Source organism: Phyllobates terribilis, unplaced genomic scaffold (genome assembly GCF_046119375.1).
Source record: "Phyllobates terribilis strain yellow unplaced genomic scaffold, ASM4611937v1 Scaffold_9__5_contigs__length_417890890, whole genome shotgun sequence".
Lineage (NCBI taxonomy): Eukaryota > Metazoa > Chordata > Amphibia > Anura > Dendrobatidae > Phyllobates > Phyllobates terribilis.
In genome coordinates, this window is record NW_027362769.1 from 197,921,460 (window position 1) to 197,938,704 (window position 17,245).

Here is a 17,245-nt window from a genome sequence, read left to right on the forward strand (position 1 = left end):
AATTGTAGACCATTCTTCTTTGGCAAACTGCTCCAGGTCCCTGATATTTGAAGGGTGTCTTCTCCAAACTGCCATTTTGAGATCTCTCCACAGGTGTTCTATGGGATTCAGGTCTGGACTCATTGCTGGCCACCTTAGAAGTCTCCAGTGCTTTCTCTCAAACCATTTTATAGTGCTTTTGGAAGTGTGTTTTGGGTCATTGTCCTGCTGGAAGACCCATGACCTCTGAGGGAGACCCAGCTTTCTCACACTGGGCCCTACATTATGCTGCAAAATTTGTTGGTAGTCTTCAGACTTCATAAAGCCATGCACACGGTCAAGCAGTCCAGTGCCAGAGGCAGCAAAGCAACCCCAAAACATCAGGGAACCTCCGCCATGTTTGACTGTAGGGACCGTGTTCTTTTCTTTGAATGCCTCTTTTTTTTTTCCTGTACACTCTATGTTGATGCTTTTTCCCAAAAAGCTCTACTTTTGTCTCATCTGACCAGAGAACATTCTTCCAAAACGTTTTAGGCTTTCTCAGGTAAGTTTTGGCAAACTCCAGCCTGGCTTTTTTATGTCTCGGGGTAAGAAGTGGGGTCTTCCTGGGTATCCTACCATACAGTCCCTTTTCATTCAGACGCCGACGGATAGTACGGGTTGACACTGTTGTACCCTCGGACTGCAGGGCAGCTTGAACTTGTTTGGATGTTAGTCGAGGTTCTTTATCCACCATCCGCACAATCTTGCGTTGAAATCTCTCGTCAATGTTTCTTTTCCGTCCACATCTAGGGAGGTTAGCCACAGTGCCATGGGCTTTACACTTCTTGATGACACTGCGCACGGAAGACACAGGAACATTCAGGTCTTTGGAGATGGACTTGTAGCCTTGAGATTGCTCATGCTTCCTCACAATTTGGTTTCTCAAGTCCTCAGACAGTTCTTTGGTCTTCTTTCTTTTCTCCATGCTCAATGTGGTCACACAAGGACACAGGACAGAGGTTGAGGCAACTTTAATCCATGTTAACTGGCTGCAAGTGTGATTTAGTTATTGCCAACACCTGTTAGGTGCCACAGGTAAGTTACAGGTGCTGTTAATTACACAAATTACAGAAGCATCACAGGATTTTTCAAACAGTGCCAATACTTTTGTCCACCCCCTTTTTTAGGTTTGGTGTGGAATTATATCCAATTTGGCTTTAGGACAATTCTTTTTGTGTTTTTTTTCTTTGAAGACAAATTAAATGAAGATAATAATACCAAAGAATTTGTGATTGCAATCATTTTCAGGAAGAAACGGAGTATTATCTGACAGAATTGCAGGGGTGCCAATACTTTTGGCCAGCACTGTAGCCGCATACCACAGGAGGCGTCACAAACTATATCTATAACCACTTTAATCCCCTGTAAATAATTCCCCTTTGGATTGACCGCCCTGGGTCACGGACCGGTTCACCGCCACTGTGACATCACACCTAGCAGCGACCGGCCCGGCACCGAGTGCCCCACGGCCCAGGGGGCGCGTCAACTTCTCTCCTGACCTCCTTCTATTTTCTTAACCGTTCAGAGCAAAAAATGATTCTTTGTTGTGGAGGAGCTGGAGCGGAGGACGGCAGAGATATGGATGGCAGCGGCCGGTGACAGCAGAGGAACGAGTCCCCTCAGTAATGAGCTGTCACCTGCCGAGGTTCCCTCAGCGCCACAAGAGTCTCAGCCATGATGAGTGATCCGCAGAGAGTGGCAGACTGCGCAGCCTCATGACTCAGAGGAAGTCATTATTATCTTACCAACTTCGGCATCGCAGCAAGAGCCGCAGTGACAACACATCAGGGAAAACACGGAGGTGACCGGCGGGGGAAAACACGGAAGTGACCGGCTGGGGAAAACACGGAGGTGACCGGCGCGGGGGAAAAAACATGAAGGTGACCGGCGCGGGGGAAAAAACACGGAGGTGACCGGCGCGGGGGAAAAAACACGGAGGTGACCGGCGTGGGGGAAAAAACACGGAGGTGACCGGCGTGGGGGAAAAAACACGGAAGTGACCGGCCTGGGGGAAAAAACACGGAGGTGACCGGCGTGGGGGAAAAAACACGGAGGTAATCTTGGGGAGAGAAAACACAGAGGTGATCGGGGGGGGAGGACACGGAGGTGACCGGCGGGGCGAAAACACGGAGGTGATCGGGGGGGGGGGGCACGGAGGTGATCGGGGGGGGGGGGGCACGGAGGTGACCAGCGGGGGAAAAAAACAGAGATGACCGGCGGAAGGAACACGGAGGTGAATGGGGGGAGAGGGAACACGGGGGTGGAGGTGTACGCCGGCAGGGAGGGGGGGGACCCGGAGAGGTGGGGGGGAACCCAGAGGTCACAGTCAGGGGGGGGTAACACGGAGGCGACTGGCGGGGGGAAGGAATGGAGTAGACAGGAGGGGGGTGGAAACCCGGAGGTGCCTGTGAGGGGGGTGGGGGGTGGGAGGGAACACGGAGGTGACTCGCGGGGGAAAACATGGAGGCGACCGGCTGGAGGAGGGGACGGGGCGGGTATATACGGAGGTGACCGGCGAGGGGGGAAAACAACTGGCAATAGTTGGAGCAGTGTTTTATGGCAGAAGCCCGGCTTGGCCGGGTAATGACCGCCCCTTTACTCCTGGCAGTTGTCTCAGCCACTTCTGCTCCCGTTGTAACCAGACGCAGCGGCTGACAGTCACAGGGTCAGGCAGGCGCCGCTGCTCCCTCCATGTTACTGCTTTAGTCAGTGACTGACCAGTGTGAGAGCGGACAACGGGAGCCATAGCAACAAGGAGAGAAAAAACAGAAGAAAAGTCACACGCAAGATGGCGCCTGAGCTGGAGACATCACGTGATGATCACAGCGGCCTCTGGGAGCTCTACTGATGGTCACCTGATGAGAAGCGACCAATCAAAAAAGTAAAGCAAGCTGCAAGAACGTGACCGGAAAAGGAGGAGCCAGAGCCGGAACGAGGGCTGGAACGCAGAAGAGACAGACAACTCCGGCAGATTACAGCCGCCACAGAGGGGTGAGACACTCCGGGAGACTGTACCCCACCGCGTACCCTGATAATACAGGGGTGTACTCACTTATACTGAGCCCTGTATATATAATGTACTGATAATACAGGGGTGTACTCACTTATACTGAGCCCTGTATATATAATGTACTGATAATACAGGGGTGTACTCACTTATACTGAGCGCTGTATATATACTGTACTGATAATACAGGGGTGTACTCACTTATGCTGAGCACTGTATATATAATGTACTGATAATACAGGGGTGTACTCACTTATACTGAGCGCTGTATATATACTGTACTGATAATACAGGGGTGTACTCACTTATACTGAGCCCTGTATATATACTGTACTGATAATACAGGGGGTGTACTCACTTATACTGAGCCCTGTATATATAATGTACTGATAATACAGGGGTGTACTCACTTATACTGAGCACTGTATATATAATGTGCTGATAATACAGGGGTGTACTCACTGATACTGAGCGCTGTATATATAATGTACTGATAATACAGGGGGTGTACTCACTTATACTGAGCCCTGTATATATAATGTACTGATAATACAGGGGTGTACTCACTTATGCTGAGCGCTGTATATATAATGTACTGATAATACAGGGGTGTACTCACTTATACTGAGCCCTGTATATATAATGTACTGATAATACAGGGGTGTACTCACTTATACTGAGCGCTGTATATATAATGTACTGATAATACAGGGGTGTACTCACTTATACTGAGCACTGTATATATAATGTGCTGATAATACAGGGGTGTACTCACTGATACTGAGCGCTGTATATATAATGTACTGATAATACAGGGGTGTACTCACTTATACTGAGCGCTGTATATATAATGCACTGATAATACAGGGGTGTACTCACTTATACTGAGCACTGTATATATAATGTACTGATAATACAGGGGTGTAATCACTTATACTGAGCCCTGTATATATAATGTACTGATAATACAGGGGTGTAATCACTTATACTGAGCACTGTATATATAATGTGCTGATAATACAGGGGTGTACTCACTGATACTGAGCGCTGTATATATAATGTACTGATAATACAGGGGTGTACTCACTTATACTGAGCGCTGTATATATAATGTACTGATAATACAGGGGTGTACTCACTTATACTGAGCACTGTATATATAATGTACTGATAATACAGGGGTGTACTCACTTATACTGAGCCCTGTATATATAATGTACTGATAATACAGGGGTGTACTCACTTATACTGAGCGCTGTATATATAATGTACTGATAATACAGGGGTGTACTCACTTATACTGAGCACTGTATATATAATGTACTGATAATACAGGGGTGTAATCACTTATACTGAGCCCTGTATATATAATGTACTGATAATACAGGGGTGTATTCACTTATACTGAGCCCTGTATATATAATGTACTGATAATACAGGGGTGTACTCACTTATACTGAGCACTGTATATATAATGTACTGATAATACAGGGGTGTACTCACTTATACTGAGCACTGTATATATAATGTACTGATAATACAGGGGTGTACTCACTTATACTGAGCACTGTATATATAATGTACTGATAATACAGGGGTGTACTCACTTATACTGAGCCCTGTATATATAATGTACTGATAATACAGGGGTGTATTCACTTATACTGAGCCCTGTATATATAATGTACTGATAATACAGGGGTGTACTCACTTATACTGAGCACTGTATATATAATGTACTGATAATACAGGGGTGTACTCACTTATACTGAACGCTGTATATATAATATACTGATAATACAGGGGTGTACTCACTTATACTGAACGCTGTATATATAATATACTGATAATACAGGGGTGTACTCACTTATACTGAACGCTGTATATATAATATACTGATAATACAGGGGTGTACTCACTTATACTGAGCGCTGTATATATAATATACTGATAATACAGGGGTGTAATCACTTATACTGACAACTGTATATATAATATACTGATAATACAGGGGTGTACTCACTTATACTGAGCGCTGTATATATAATGTACTGATAATACAGGGGTGTACTCACTTATACTGAGCACTGTATATATAATGTACTGATAATACAGGGGTGTACTCACTTATACTGACAACTGTATATATAATATACTGATAATACAGGGGTGTACTCACTTATACTGAGCACTGTATATATAATGTACTGATAATACAGGGGTGTAATCACTTATACTGAGCACTGTATATATAATGTGCTGATAATACAGGGGTGTACTCACTTATACTGAGCACTGTATATATAATGTACTGATAATACAGGGGTGTACTCACTTATACTGAGCACTGTATATATAATGTACTGATAATACAGGGGTGTACTCACTTATACTGAGCACTGTATATATAATGTACTGATAATACAGGGGTGTACTCACTTATACTGAGCACTGTATATATAATGTACTGATAATACAGGGGTGTACTCACTTATACTGAGCACTGTATATATAATGTACTGATAATACAGGGGTGTACTCACTTATACTGAGCACTGTATATATAATGTACTGATAATACAGGGGTGTACTCACTTATACTGAGCACTGTATATATAATGTACTGATAATACAGGGGTGTACTCACTTATACTGAGCACTGTATATATAATGTACTGATAATACAGGGGTGTACTCACTTATACTGAGCGCTGTATATATAATGTACTGATAATACAGGGGTGTACTCACTTATACTGAGCCCTGTATATATAATGTACTGATAATACAGGGGTGTACTCACTTATACTGAGCACTGTATATATAATGTACTGATAATACAGGGGTGTACTCACTTATACTGAGCCCTGTATATATAATGTACTGATAATACAGGGGTGTACTCACTTATACTGAGCGCTGTATATATAATGTACTGATAATACAGGGGTGTACTCACTTATACTGAGCGCTGTATATATAATGTACTGATAATACAGGGGTGTACTCACTTATACTGAGCGCTGTATATATAATGTACTGATAATACAGGGGTGTACTCACTTATACTGAGCGCTGTGTATATAATGTACTGATAATACAGGGGTGTACTCACTTATACTGAGCGCTGTGTATATAATGTACTGATAATACAGGGGTGTACTCACTTATACTGAGCCCTGTGTATATAATGTACTGATAATACAGGGGTGTACTCACTTATACTGAGCGCTGTATATATAATGTACTGATAATACAGGGGTGTACTCACTTATACTGAGCGCTGTATATATAATGTGCTGATAATACAGGGGTGTACTCACTTATACTGAGCCCTGTATATATAATGTACTGATAATACAGGGGTGTACTCACTTATACTGAGCGCTGTATATATAATGTGCTGATAATACAGGGGTGTACTCACTTATACTGAGCGCTGTATATATAATGTACTGATAATACAGGGGTGTACTCACTTATACTGAGCGCTGTATATATAATGTACTGATAATACAGGGGTGTACTCACTTATACTGAGCCCTGTATATATAATGTACTGATAATACAGGGGTGTACTCACTTATACTGAGCGCTGTATATATAATGTGCTGATAATACAGGGGTGTACTCACTTATACTGAGCTCTGTATATATAATGTACTGATAATACAGGGGTGTACTCACTTATACTGAGCCCTGTATATATAATGTACTGATAATACAGGGGTGTACTCACTTATACTGAGCCCTGTATATATAATGTACTGATAATACAGGGGTGTACTCACTTATACTGAGCCCTGTATATATAATGTACTGATAATACAGGGGTGTACTCACTTATACTGAGCCCTGTATATATAATGTACTGATAATACAGGGGTGTACTCACTTATACTGAGCCCTGTATATATAATGTACTGATAATACAGGGGTGTACTCACTTATACTGAGCCCTGTATATATAATGTACTGATAATACAGGGGTGTACTCACTTATACTGAGCCCTGTATATATAATGTACTGATAATACAGGGGTGTACTCACTTATACTGAGCCCTGTATATATAATGTACTGATAATACAGGGGTGTACTCACTTATACTGAGCCCTGTATATATAATGTACTGATAATACAGGGGTGTACTCACTTATACTGAGCTCTGTATATATAATGTGCTGATAATACAGGGGTGTACTCACTTATACTGAGCTCTGTATATATAATGTACTGATAATACAGGGGTGTACTCTCTTATGCTGAGTCCTGTATATTTACTGTACTGAGAATTCGGGGGTGTACTCTCTTATGCTGAGCCCAGTACGTGCTCCTGTGTATACAGGATGATCTGTCTTCGTCACCCTTTCCTCCTCCTGGCCTCGCAGTCTCTGACTTTCTCCCTCGGGGCCCTCAGGTGTGGCTTCTGTGCGGGGCCCCGGGCACAGGATGAATCTGCTGCTGCGGGGTCTTCTGCTGTTCCTGGTCGGGGTCTTCCTGGCGCTGGTGCTGAATCTTCTGCAGGTGCAGAGGAATGTGACGCTCTTCCCCCCGGACGTGCTCTCCAGCCTCCTGTCCTCCGCCTGGTGGGTGCCGCTCTGCTGCGGGACGTCTGCAGGTAGGTGGTCACCAGTGGGGGGCTCACGCCGCCCGCAGAGTCACCGCTGTGTTCTGCCTCCACAGCTGCCATCGGCCTCCTGTATCCGTGCATCGACCGACACCTGGGGAAGCCGCACAAGTTCAAGAGGGAGTGGTCTAGCGTGATGCGCTGCGTGGCGGTGTTCGTGGGCATCAACCACGCCAGTGCTGTATCCTTCCTTCTGAGGGGGGGGGGTCACACAACTGTCTATATACTACACGTGATGACGTGTCTCCTCTGCTGGGGGTGCTGAGTATATACTGTCCTTCGTGCAGCAGCAGGCTCTGGCTGACAGTCTTTACACATTCGGGGGTTTCTCCTGGTTGGATGAGATCCAGCTCCTGCACAGATTGTCTCTTTGCTCTTCTTCTCCTTGACTCTCCCATCAGAAGGTGGATTTTGCTAATAACCTGCAGCTGTCGCTCACGTTGGCCGCTCTGTCTATCGGGCTGTGGTGGACATTCGACCGGTCTCGGAGCGGTCTGGGTCTGGGCATCTGCATTGCCTTCTTTGCCACGGTGGTGTCTCAGCTGCTGGTGTACAATGGAGTGTACCAGTGAGTGCCGCCTGCACTGCTCCTGTGTGCGCTATTGGCTGTTCTCCTCTGTTTTTAGATGTCTCTGTGCACTCGTGCTCTCGTGCTCTCTCCTTATCCTCACCCTGTGCGTGCTCTCCTAACGCTTGTCCTCTATGCACTTGTGCGCTCTCCTTACCCTCACCCTGTGCGTGCTCTTCTATCTCTCATCCTGTGTGCACTCGTGTGCTCTCCTTACCCTCACCCTGTGCTTCCTCTCCTAACGCTCATCCTTTGTGCACTCGTGTGCTCTCCTTACCCTCACCCTGTGCGTGCTCTCCTAACGCTTGTCCTCTATGCACTCGTGCGCTCTCCTTACCCTCACCCTGTGCTTGCTCTTCTAGCTCTCATCCTCTGCACTCGTGCGCTCTCCTTACCCTCACCCTGTGCGTGCTCTTCTAGCTCTCATCCTCTGTGCACTCTTGTGCTCTTCTTACCCTCACCCTGTGCGTCCTCTCCTAACTCTTATCCTTTGTGCACTTGTGTGCTCTCCTTACCCTCACCCTGTGCATGCTCTTCTTTCTCTCATCCTCTGTGCACTCGTGTGCTCTCCTTACCCTCACCCTGTGCATGCTCTCCTAACGCTTGTCCTCTGTGCACTAGTGCTCTCCTTACCCTCACCCTGTGCTTGCTCTTCTAGCTCACATCCTCTGTGCACTCGTGCGCTCTCCTTACCCTCACCCTGTGCATGCTCTTCTAGCTCTCATCCTCTGTGCACTCTTGTGCTCTTCTTACCCTCACCCTGTGCTTCCTCTCCTAACTCTTATCCTTTGTGCACTCGTGTGCTCTCCTTACCCTTACCCTGTTCGTGAGCATATACCAGGATGGGGGGAGCATATACCGTGAAGGAAGGAGCATATACCATGATGGGGGACTAGGATGGGGGGGAGCCTATATCATGATGAGGAAGCATATACCAGGATAGGGGTGCATATACCAGGATGGAGGGGGCATATTCCATAAGTGAGGGTGAGGGAGCGTGTACCAGAATAAGGGACCAGGATGGAAGGAGCATATATGATGGGGGGCGCATGGACCCGACAGTCGCCCCCTGGCCTCCCCCCCGAGGGTCGCGCCCCCTGGCCTCCCCCCCCGAGGGTCGCGCCCCCTGGCCTCCCCCCCCGAGGGTCGCGCCCCCTGGCCTCCCCCCCCGAGGGTCGCGCCCCCTGGCCTCCCCCCCGAGGGTCGCGCCCCCTGGCCTCCCCCCCGAGGGTCGCGCCCCCTGGCCTTCCCCCCCCGAGGGTCGCGCCCCCTGGCCTCCCCCCCCCGAGGGTCGCGCCCCCTGGCCTCCCCCCCCCCCCGAGGGTCGCGCCCCCTGGCCTCCCCCCCCCCGAGGGTCGCGCCCCCTGGCCTCCCCCCCGAGGGTCGTCATGTAGAATCCAAATCTGTCTCTCTTTGGTTAAAGCCATGCTACCGAGCTGATGGTCTGAGAGAGTCTCTCATCTTTGATTTTTCTTCTTAAGTCTCTTTCAAATCTCTTTTCAGCAGGATAGAAAAACCCTTTTTTTATATTTAAATATGTGGTTACGGTCATCAGTCACAGGTCAGGGGTAAAGATGAAGGGCTCACTCATGTCTCATTGTTTGAGCTAATCAATTTACATAGTTTGTATAGGAGGGGGCTCTTTAAATCTACATTTAGCTGGCCTTATTAAAATATGCAATTAACATAGTAACAAACATAATTTTTTCAGAACCAAAAGAAGACAACAATCCGGGTTATACAAATAATCGTATGTCCTTCTTGACTAGCCACATAAATATACATACATTCACAAGTCAACACAAACACAATAGTGTATTTCTCTTGATCTAACAAATCTAGTTTGGCTGGTTGAGATTAGAAGCTGTATCATCACAGGGAGCGTATACCAGGATGGCGGGGAGCATATATCATGATGGGGGAGCATGTACCAGGATGAGGGACCATGATGCGGGGGAGCATATGTCAGGATGGGGGACCATGATGGGTGGGGTGCATATACCAGGATGTGGCACCAAGATGGGGAAGCATGTACCAGGATAGGTGACCATATACCAATAAAAAAATGCTCGCTGCCCGGGCGTAGAACAGGTTCAATAGCTAATAAGGCTGCTTTCCCACTATGCGTTTGGACACACCCTCTCATTTAAAGATTTTTCTGTATTTTCATGACTCTGAAAATTGTACATTCACACTGAAGGCATCAAAACTATGAATTACCACATGTGGAATTATATACTTAACAAAAAAGTGTGAAACCACTGAAAATATGTCTTATATTCTAGGGTCTTCACAGTAGCCACCTTCTGCTTTGATGACTGCTTTGCACCCTCTTGGCATTCTCTTGATGAGCTTCAAGAGGTAGTCACCGGAAATGGTCTTCACTTCACAGGTGTGCCCTGTCAGGTTTAATAAGTGGGATTTCTTGCCTTATAAATGGGGTTGGGACCATCAGTTGTGTTGTGCAGAAGTCTGGTGGATACACAGCTGATAGTCTTACTTAGTTTTGATGCCTTCAGTGTGAATGTACAATTTTCATAGTCATGAAAATACAGAAAAATCTTAAAATGAGAAGGTGTGTCCAAACTTTTGGTCTGTACTGTATATACGCCCTTTATTCTTCTCCTCGGTGTGTGTATATGTATATACTCCCTTTATTCTTCTCCTCGGTGTGTGTATATGTATATACGCCCTTTATTCTTTTCCTCGGTGTGTGTATATGTATATACGCCCTTTATTCTTTTCCTCGGTGTGTGTATATGTATATACGCCCTTTATTCTTCTCCTCGGTGTGTGTATATGTATATACTCCCTTTATTCTTCTCCTCGGTGTGTGTATATGTATATACGCCCTTTATTCTTCTCCTCGGTGTGTGTATATGTATATACGCCCTTTATTCTTCTCCTCGGTGTGTGTATATGTATATATGCCCTTTATTCTTCTCCTCGGTGTGTATATGTATATACGCCCTTTATTCTTTTCCTCGGTGTGTGTATATGTATATACGCCCTTTATTCTTCTCCTCGGTGTGTGTATATGTATATACGCCCTTTATTCTTCTCCTCGGTGTGTGTATATGTATATACGCCCTTTATTCTTTTCCTCGGTGTGTGTATATGTATATACTCCCTTTATTCTTCTCCTCGGTGTGTGTATATGTATATACGCCCTTTATTCTTCTCCTCGGTGAGTATATGTATATACGCCCTTTATTCTTCTCCTCGGTGTGTGTATATGTATATACGCCCTTTATTCTTCTCCTCGGTGTGTGTATATGTATATACGCCCTTTATTCTTCTCCTCGGTGTGTGTATATGTATATACTCCCTTTATTCTTCTCCTCGGTGTGTGTATATGCCCTTTATTCGTCTCCTCGGTGTGTGTATATGTATATACGCCCTTTATTCGTCTCCTCGGTGTGTGTATATGTATATACGCCCTTTATTCTTCTCCTCGGTGTGTGTATATGTATATACGCCCTTTATTCTTCTCCTCGGTGAGTATATGTATATACGCCCTTTATTCTTCTCCTCGGTGTGTATATATGTATATACGCCCTTTATTCTTTTCCTCGGTGTGTGTATATGTATATACGCCCTTTATTCTTTTCCTCGGTGTGTGTATATGTATATATGCCCTTTATTCTTTTCCTCGGTGTGTGTATATGTATATACGCCCTTTATTCTTTTCCTCGGTGTGTGTATATGTATATATGCCCTTTATTCTTTTCCTCGGTGTGTGTATATGTATATATGCCCTTTATTCTTTTCCTCGGTGTGTGTATATGTATATACGCCCTTTATTCTTTTCCTCGGTGTGTGTATATGTATATACGCCCTTTATTCTTCTCCTTGGTGTGTGTGTATATGTATATACGCCCTTTATTCTTCTCCTCGGTGTGTGTATATGTATATACTCCCTTTATTCTTCTCCTCGGTGTGTGTATATGCCCTTTATTCGTCTCCTCGGTGTGTGTATATGTATATACGCCCTTTATTCGTCTCCTCGGTGTGTGTATATGTATATACGCCCTTTATTCGTCTCCTCGGTGTGTGTATATGTATATACTCCCTTTATTCGTCTCCTCGGTGTGTGTATATGTATATACGCCCTTTATTCTTCTCCTCGGTGTGTGTATATGTATATACGCCCTTTATTCGTCTCCTCGGTGTGTGTATATGTATATACGCCCTTCATTCTTCTCCTCGGTGTGTGTATATGTATATATGCCCTTTATTCTTCTCCTCGGTGTGTGTATATGCTCTTGATGCTTTTCCTCGGTGTGTGTGTGTATATGCTTTTCCTCGGTGTGTGTGTGTGTGTATATGCTCTTGATGCTTTTCCTCGGTGTGTGTATATGCTCTTGATGCTTTTCCTCGGTGTGTGTATATGCTCTTGATGCTTTTCCTCGGTGTGTGTATATGCTCTTGATGCTTTTCCTCGGTGTGTGTATATGCTCTTGATGCTTTTCCTCGGTGTGTGTATATGCTCTTGTTGCTTTTCCTCGGTGTGTGTATATGCTCTTGATGCTTTTCCTCGGTGTGTGTATATGCTCTTGATGCTTTTCCTCGGTGTGTGTATATGCTCTTGATGCTTTTCCTCGGCGTGTGTGTATATGCTCTTGATGCTTTTCCTCGGCGTGTGTGTATATGCTCTTGATGCTTTTCCTCGGCGTGTGTGTATATGCTCTTGATGCTTTTCCTCGGCGTGTGTGTATATGCTCTTGATGCTTTTCCTCGGCGTGTGTGTATATGCTCTTGATGCTTTTCCTCGGCGTGTGTGTGTGTATATGCTTTTCCTCGGTGTGTGTGTGTGTATATGCTCTTGATGCTTTTCCTCGGTGTGTGTATATGCTCTTGATGCTTTTCCTCGGTGTGTGTATATGCTCTTGATGCTTTTCCTCGGCGTGTGTGTATATGCTCTTGATGCTTTTCCTCGGCGTGTGTGTATATGCTCTTGATGCTTTTCCTCGGCGTGTGTGTATATGCTCTTGATGCTTTTCCTCGGCGTGTGTGTATATGCTCTTGATGCTTTTCCTCGGCGTGTGTGTATATGCTCTTGATGCTTTTCCTCGGCGTGTGTGTATATGCTCTTGATGCTTTTCCTCGGCGTGTGTGTATATGCTCTTGATGCTTTTCCTCGGTGTATGTATGTATATATGCTCGTCTCACGGCCTCCTGTCTCGGCAGGTACACCTCTCCGGACTTCCTATACGTGCGCTCCTGGTTGCCTTGTATATTCTTTGCTGGTGGGATCACGATGGGGAATATTGGCCGTCAGCTGGAGATGGTAGGTTGTGTCCTGTCGATGTGGCTCTGCATCTTGTCTTTGTCTTATTCTCTGTTATTTTCCATTTCAGTATGAGCGGAGATCTGTGATGGAGAAGTCTCATGAGGACTAAGCAGCAGCGAGCACCGTGACGAGTACGACGACTTCTGGAGACTGTGACTTACTGCAATCTGTGATTGCTGCTTCTGCAGGATTACCCCTTGTTTTGGGGATGGTACTGGACATTTTTGAGGGTCCTGGAATATGCTTGCCCCACTATGGCGGGATGTTACAGAAGAGAGATTCTGCGTTTTTAGTGACTGGCTTGGGGCGATTTCCTGATGTGTCATTTATATTGTCATCATCACACCGAGTGAACTGCGGCGTTGGAGATTATCTGCAATCATCCAATCCTTGCCAATGCTAATAAAACGTTGGCCAATGTTGACCAGCACTTGTGATCTTGTCCATGAATGTAAAAACTCCGCCATGATCATGTGACAGGCATCTGTGGGCGTGTCCACATAGAGCAGGAGCGCTACGATCATGTGACAGGCATCTGTGGGCGTGTCCACATAGAGCAGGAGCGCTACGATCATGTGACCAGCATATGTGGGCGTGTCCACATAGAGCAGGAGCGCTATGATCATGTGACCGGCATCTGTGGGCGTGTCCACATAGAGCAGGAGCGCTATGATCATGTGACCGGCATCTGTGGGCGTGTCCACGTAGAGCAGGAGCGCTACGATCATGTGACAGGCATCTGTGGGCGTGTCCACATAGAGCAGGAGCGCTATGATCATGTGACAGGCATCTGTGGGCGTGTCCACATAGAGCAGGAGCGCTACGATCATGTGACAGGCATCTGTGGGCGTGTCCACATAGAGCAGGAGCGCTACGATCATGTGACCAGCATATGTGGGCGTGTCCACATAGAGCAGGAGCGCTATGATCATGTGACCGGCATCTGTGGGCGTGTCCACATAGAGCAGGAGCGCTATGATCATGTGACCGGCATCTGTGGGCGTGTCCACGTAGAGCAGGAGCGCTACGATCATGTGAACGGCATCTGTGGGCGTGTCCACGTAGAGCAGGAGCGCTGGATCATGTGACTGGCATCTGTGGGCGTGTCCACGTAGAGCAGGAGCGCTGGATCATGTGACTGGCATCTGTGAGCGTGTCCACGTAGAGGCGGAGCGCTGGATCATGTGACTGGCATCTGTGGGCGTGTCCACGTAGAGCCGGAGCGCTGGATCATGTGACTGGCATCTGTGGGCGTGTTCACGTAGAGCCGGAGCGCTGATCATGTGACTGGCATCTGTGGGCGTGTCCACGTAGAGCAGGAGCGCTGGATCATGTGACTGGCATCTGTGGGCGTGTTCACGTAGAGCCGGAGCGCTGATCATGTGACTGGCATCTGTGGGCGTGTTCACGTAGAGCCGGAGCGCTGATCATGTGACTGGCATCTGTGGGCGTGTCCACGTAGAGCCGGAGCGCTGGATCATGTGACTGGCATCTGTGGGCGTGTTCACGTAGAGCCGGAGCGCTGGATCATGTGACTCTTCCTGTCCTCCCTCCTGCCTGTTCCTTTTTCTCCTTTCTCGCTCTTTACAGTCAGTTCACTCTCAGTCTTCCCGACTCCTCTCCATCTTTCTTGCTCTTTCTCTTCATCTTTCTTTTTCATTGTTCTCTCTCTTCCACCTTTTCATCTTCATTGTTATTCAAGTGTACTTTCTCAGTCGCTCTCTCGTCCTCGCGTTCTTGCCATTGTCCTGTTACTTGCAGTCTTTTCCTCTTTGCTTCTCCACCTCTCTTTTTCCTGCTTGCTCTGGCTTTGCCTCTGGCACATTTCTTCTCATTGTTTTCCTTTCTCTGTTGAGCGCCTGCTCCGTGCCCCCCCTTTCTCTGCACCCCCCCCTTTCCCCTCGCCCCCCTCCATTCTCTCTTGCTTTTTTCCTCTCTTGCTTACTGTCTTTCATTCTCTGACTTGGTCGCTCTCTTTTCTCTTTTCATCTTAATTGCACTCTTTCCCCCTCTTCCTCTCTCGTGTCTTTTTTTTTTCCTGTCCCTTTTCTTCAATTTCTCTCCCTTGTCTTTCTTTCCTTTTTTTCCCAGTTGTCTCTTTTCATCTCTCATTTCCTCTCCTTCGCTCTGTTCTCTATTACTTGCTCTCTCTGTTCTTTTGTCCCCATCTTCCTTATCTCTTTTTTTTCCTCTGCTCTGTCCTATCAGTTCTCTCTTTCTCCCTCACTTGCTCTCCTCCATCTGTCTCTTTTTTTGCTCTTTTTCTTGTCATCTTTCCCTGGCTTTCTTCTTTGCTTCTACTATTTGGCCTCGCTTTCTTTCCTGTTGTCCTTTCCTCCCTTATCCTCTATTTTGTTCTCTTCCCCTTGTCTCTTTCTCTCTGTGATTCTTTCACTTGCTCACTTTTTTTTCTCCTCTTTCTCGTTGATGCTCTCCCCTCGCTGCTTTCCTTTTCTGTTTCTTTTGCTCTTCCCTATGGTCTCTGTTTCTCTCCTTCTCTCTCTGTCTTCTCTCTCTGTCTTCTCTCACGTCTCTTCCCGTTCGCTCTCCCCACTCCCTGTCTCTCTTGCTCTTTTCTGTTGTCTCTTACACTCTGCCTCTTGCTCTCCCCCTTGTCTCTTTCGCTCTGTGATTCTTTCTCTTGCTCACTTTTTTCTCGTTGACTCGCTTCCCTCGCTGCTTTCCTTTCCTATTTCTTTTGCTCTTCCCTATGGTCTCTGTTTCTCTCCTTCTCTATCTGTCTTCTCTCTCTGTCTTCTCTCACGTCTCTTCCCGTTCGCTCTCCACACTCTTGCTCTCCCCACTCTTGCTCTCTTTTCTGTTGTCTCTTACACTCCTCCTCTTGCTCTTTTCCTTGTCTCTTGCTCGCCATCTTCCTGCCATCTGTCTTTTTCACGCTCTCCCCTGTTATCTCTCTTCCTCCCCCTCTCCTCTCTTTTCTTCTTGGTTGTACTCTCCCTCGTTCGCTCTCTCATCTGACACATCTTTGGGATTCAAGGTGTCTAGCTTGGAGCTTTCACCTGCCTTGCCAGGAATGATTGATTACAGACGGCGGAGTGTGTGTCCGGTGCTCGCCAACAAATGACTCTGGCCCCAGCGTCAGGCCTTGGCTGGATAGAAATCAATATTTCACCATTAAAGTCTATCACCGGAGAGTTAAGGCGCCATCTGTCCTTGCTGCTTCTCCGCAAAGAGTGAACATTAAAGGCGACACTTGTAGTCCGCGAGTAATCAATATCCTGCGCTTCACACATCATTTGTGGCCCCTTCCCGCGGAGAGCGATGCAGCCAGACGCCGTGATTCATTTTGTCATTCCATTAAACAAAGCTGCGGCTCATCTTGTGCAGAGACCTTCCCCCGGCTGACGGGAGACGATTGGCGGCTGATCTGCGTCTCGTACATCTCAGGCGCTGTAATTCTAGGTCTCCACCATGAACACAAATATTAGCTCTCCCCCTCCCAGCGCTACAAGCCAAGCGGAGGAAGCCCGCGCCTCGTGTTGCCTCATCAGTGGTATGAGTGACTCAGAAGCAAATGAGAGGAGCCATTGTCTGAGCTCGTTAGTGATGGCGTAATTAGTGCTACTTAGCCGATTCAACTGGACCTGAATGGAGACATTACTGGAGTCACTGCCATCTTCCACCTGATCAAGATTTCCTGTGCAGTAATCGTCTGTTCCAGCTGGTGGCGCCGATGTGATTCTCAGCGGCTCACCCTCTTCAGCAA

General features: G+C 46.6%; 1 protein-coding gene across 1 annotated transcript; it reads left to right on the forward strand.

Annotated features, from left to right (window-relative positions):
- The first annotated feature begins 2,449 nt into the window (after positions 1-2,449).
- On the forward strand, positions 2,450-13,948 carry LOC141161978 (insulin-induced gene 2 protein). The gene is made up of 6 exons (XM_073647572.1): positions 2,450-3,012; positions 7,448-7,648; positions 7,714-7,838; positions 8,059-8,225; positions 13,416-13,515; positions 13,586-13,948. The coding sequence occupies exons 2-6, from the start codon at positions 7,480-7,482 to the stop codon at positions 13,625-13,627; spliced, it is 603 nt and encodes a 200-aa protein (XP_073503673.1). The 5' UTR covers positions 2,450-3,012; positions 7,448-7,479; the 3' UTR covers positions 13,628-13,948.
- Positions 13,949-17,245: the final 3,297 nt, after the last annotated feature.

Coding starts and splice junctions, on each gene's coding strand:
- LOC141161978 (XM_073647572.1), top strand. CDS start 7,480: ATGAATCTGCTGCTGCGGGGTCTTCTGCTGTTCCTGGTCGGGGTCTTC. Junction 7,839..8,058: donor GCATCAACCACGCCAGTGCT/GTATCCTTCCTT, acceptor CTCTCCCATCAG/AAGGTGGATTTTGCTAATAA. Junction 8,226..13,415: donor GTGTACAATGGAGTGTACCA/GTGAGTGCCGCC, acceptor CTGTCTCGGCAG/GTACACCTCTCCGGACTTCC.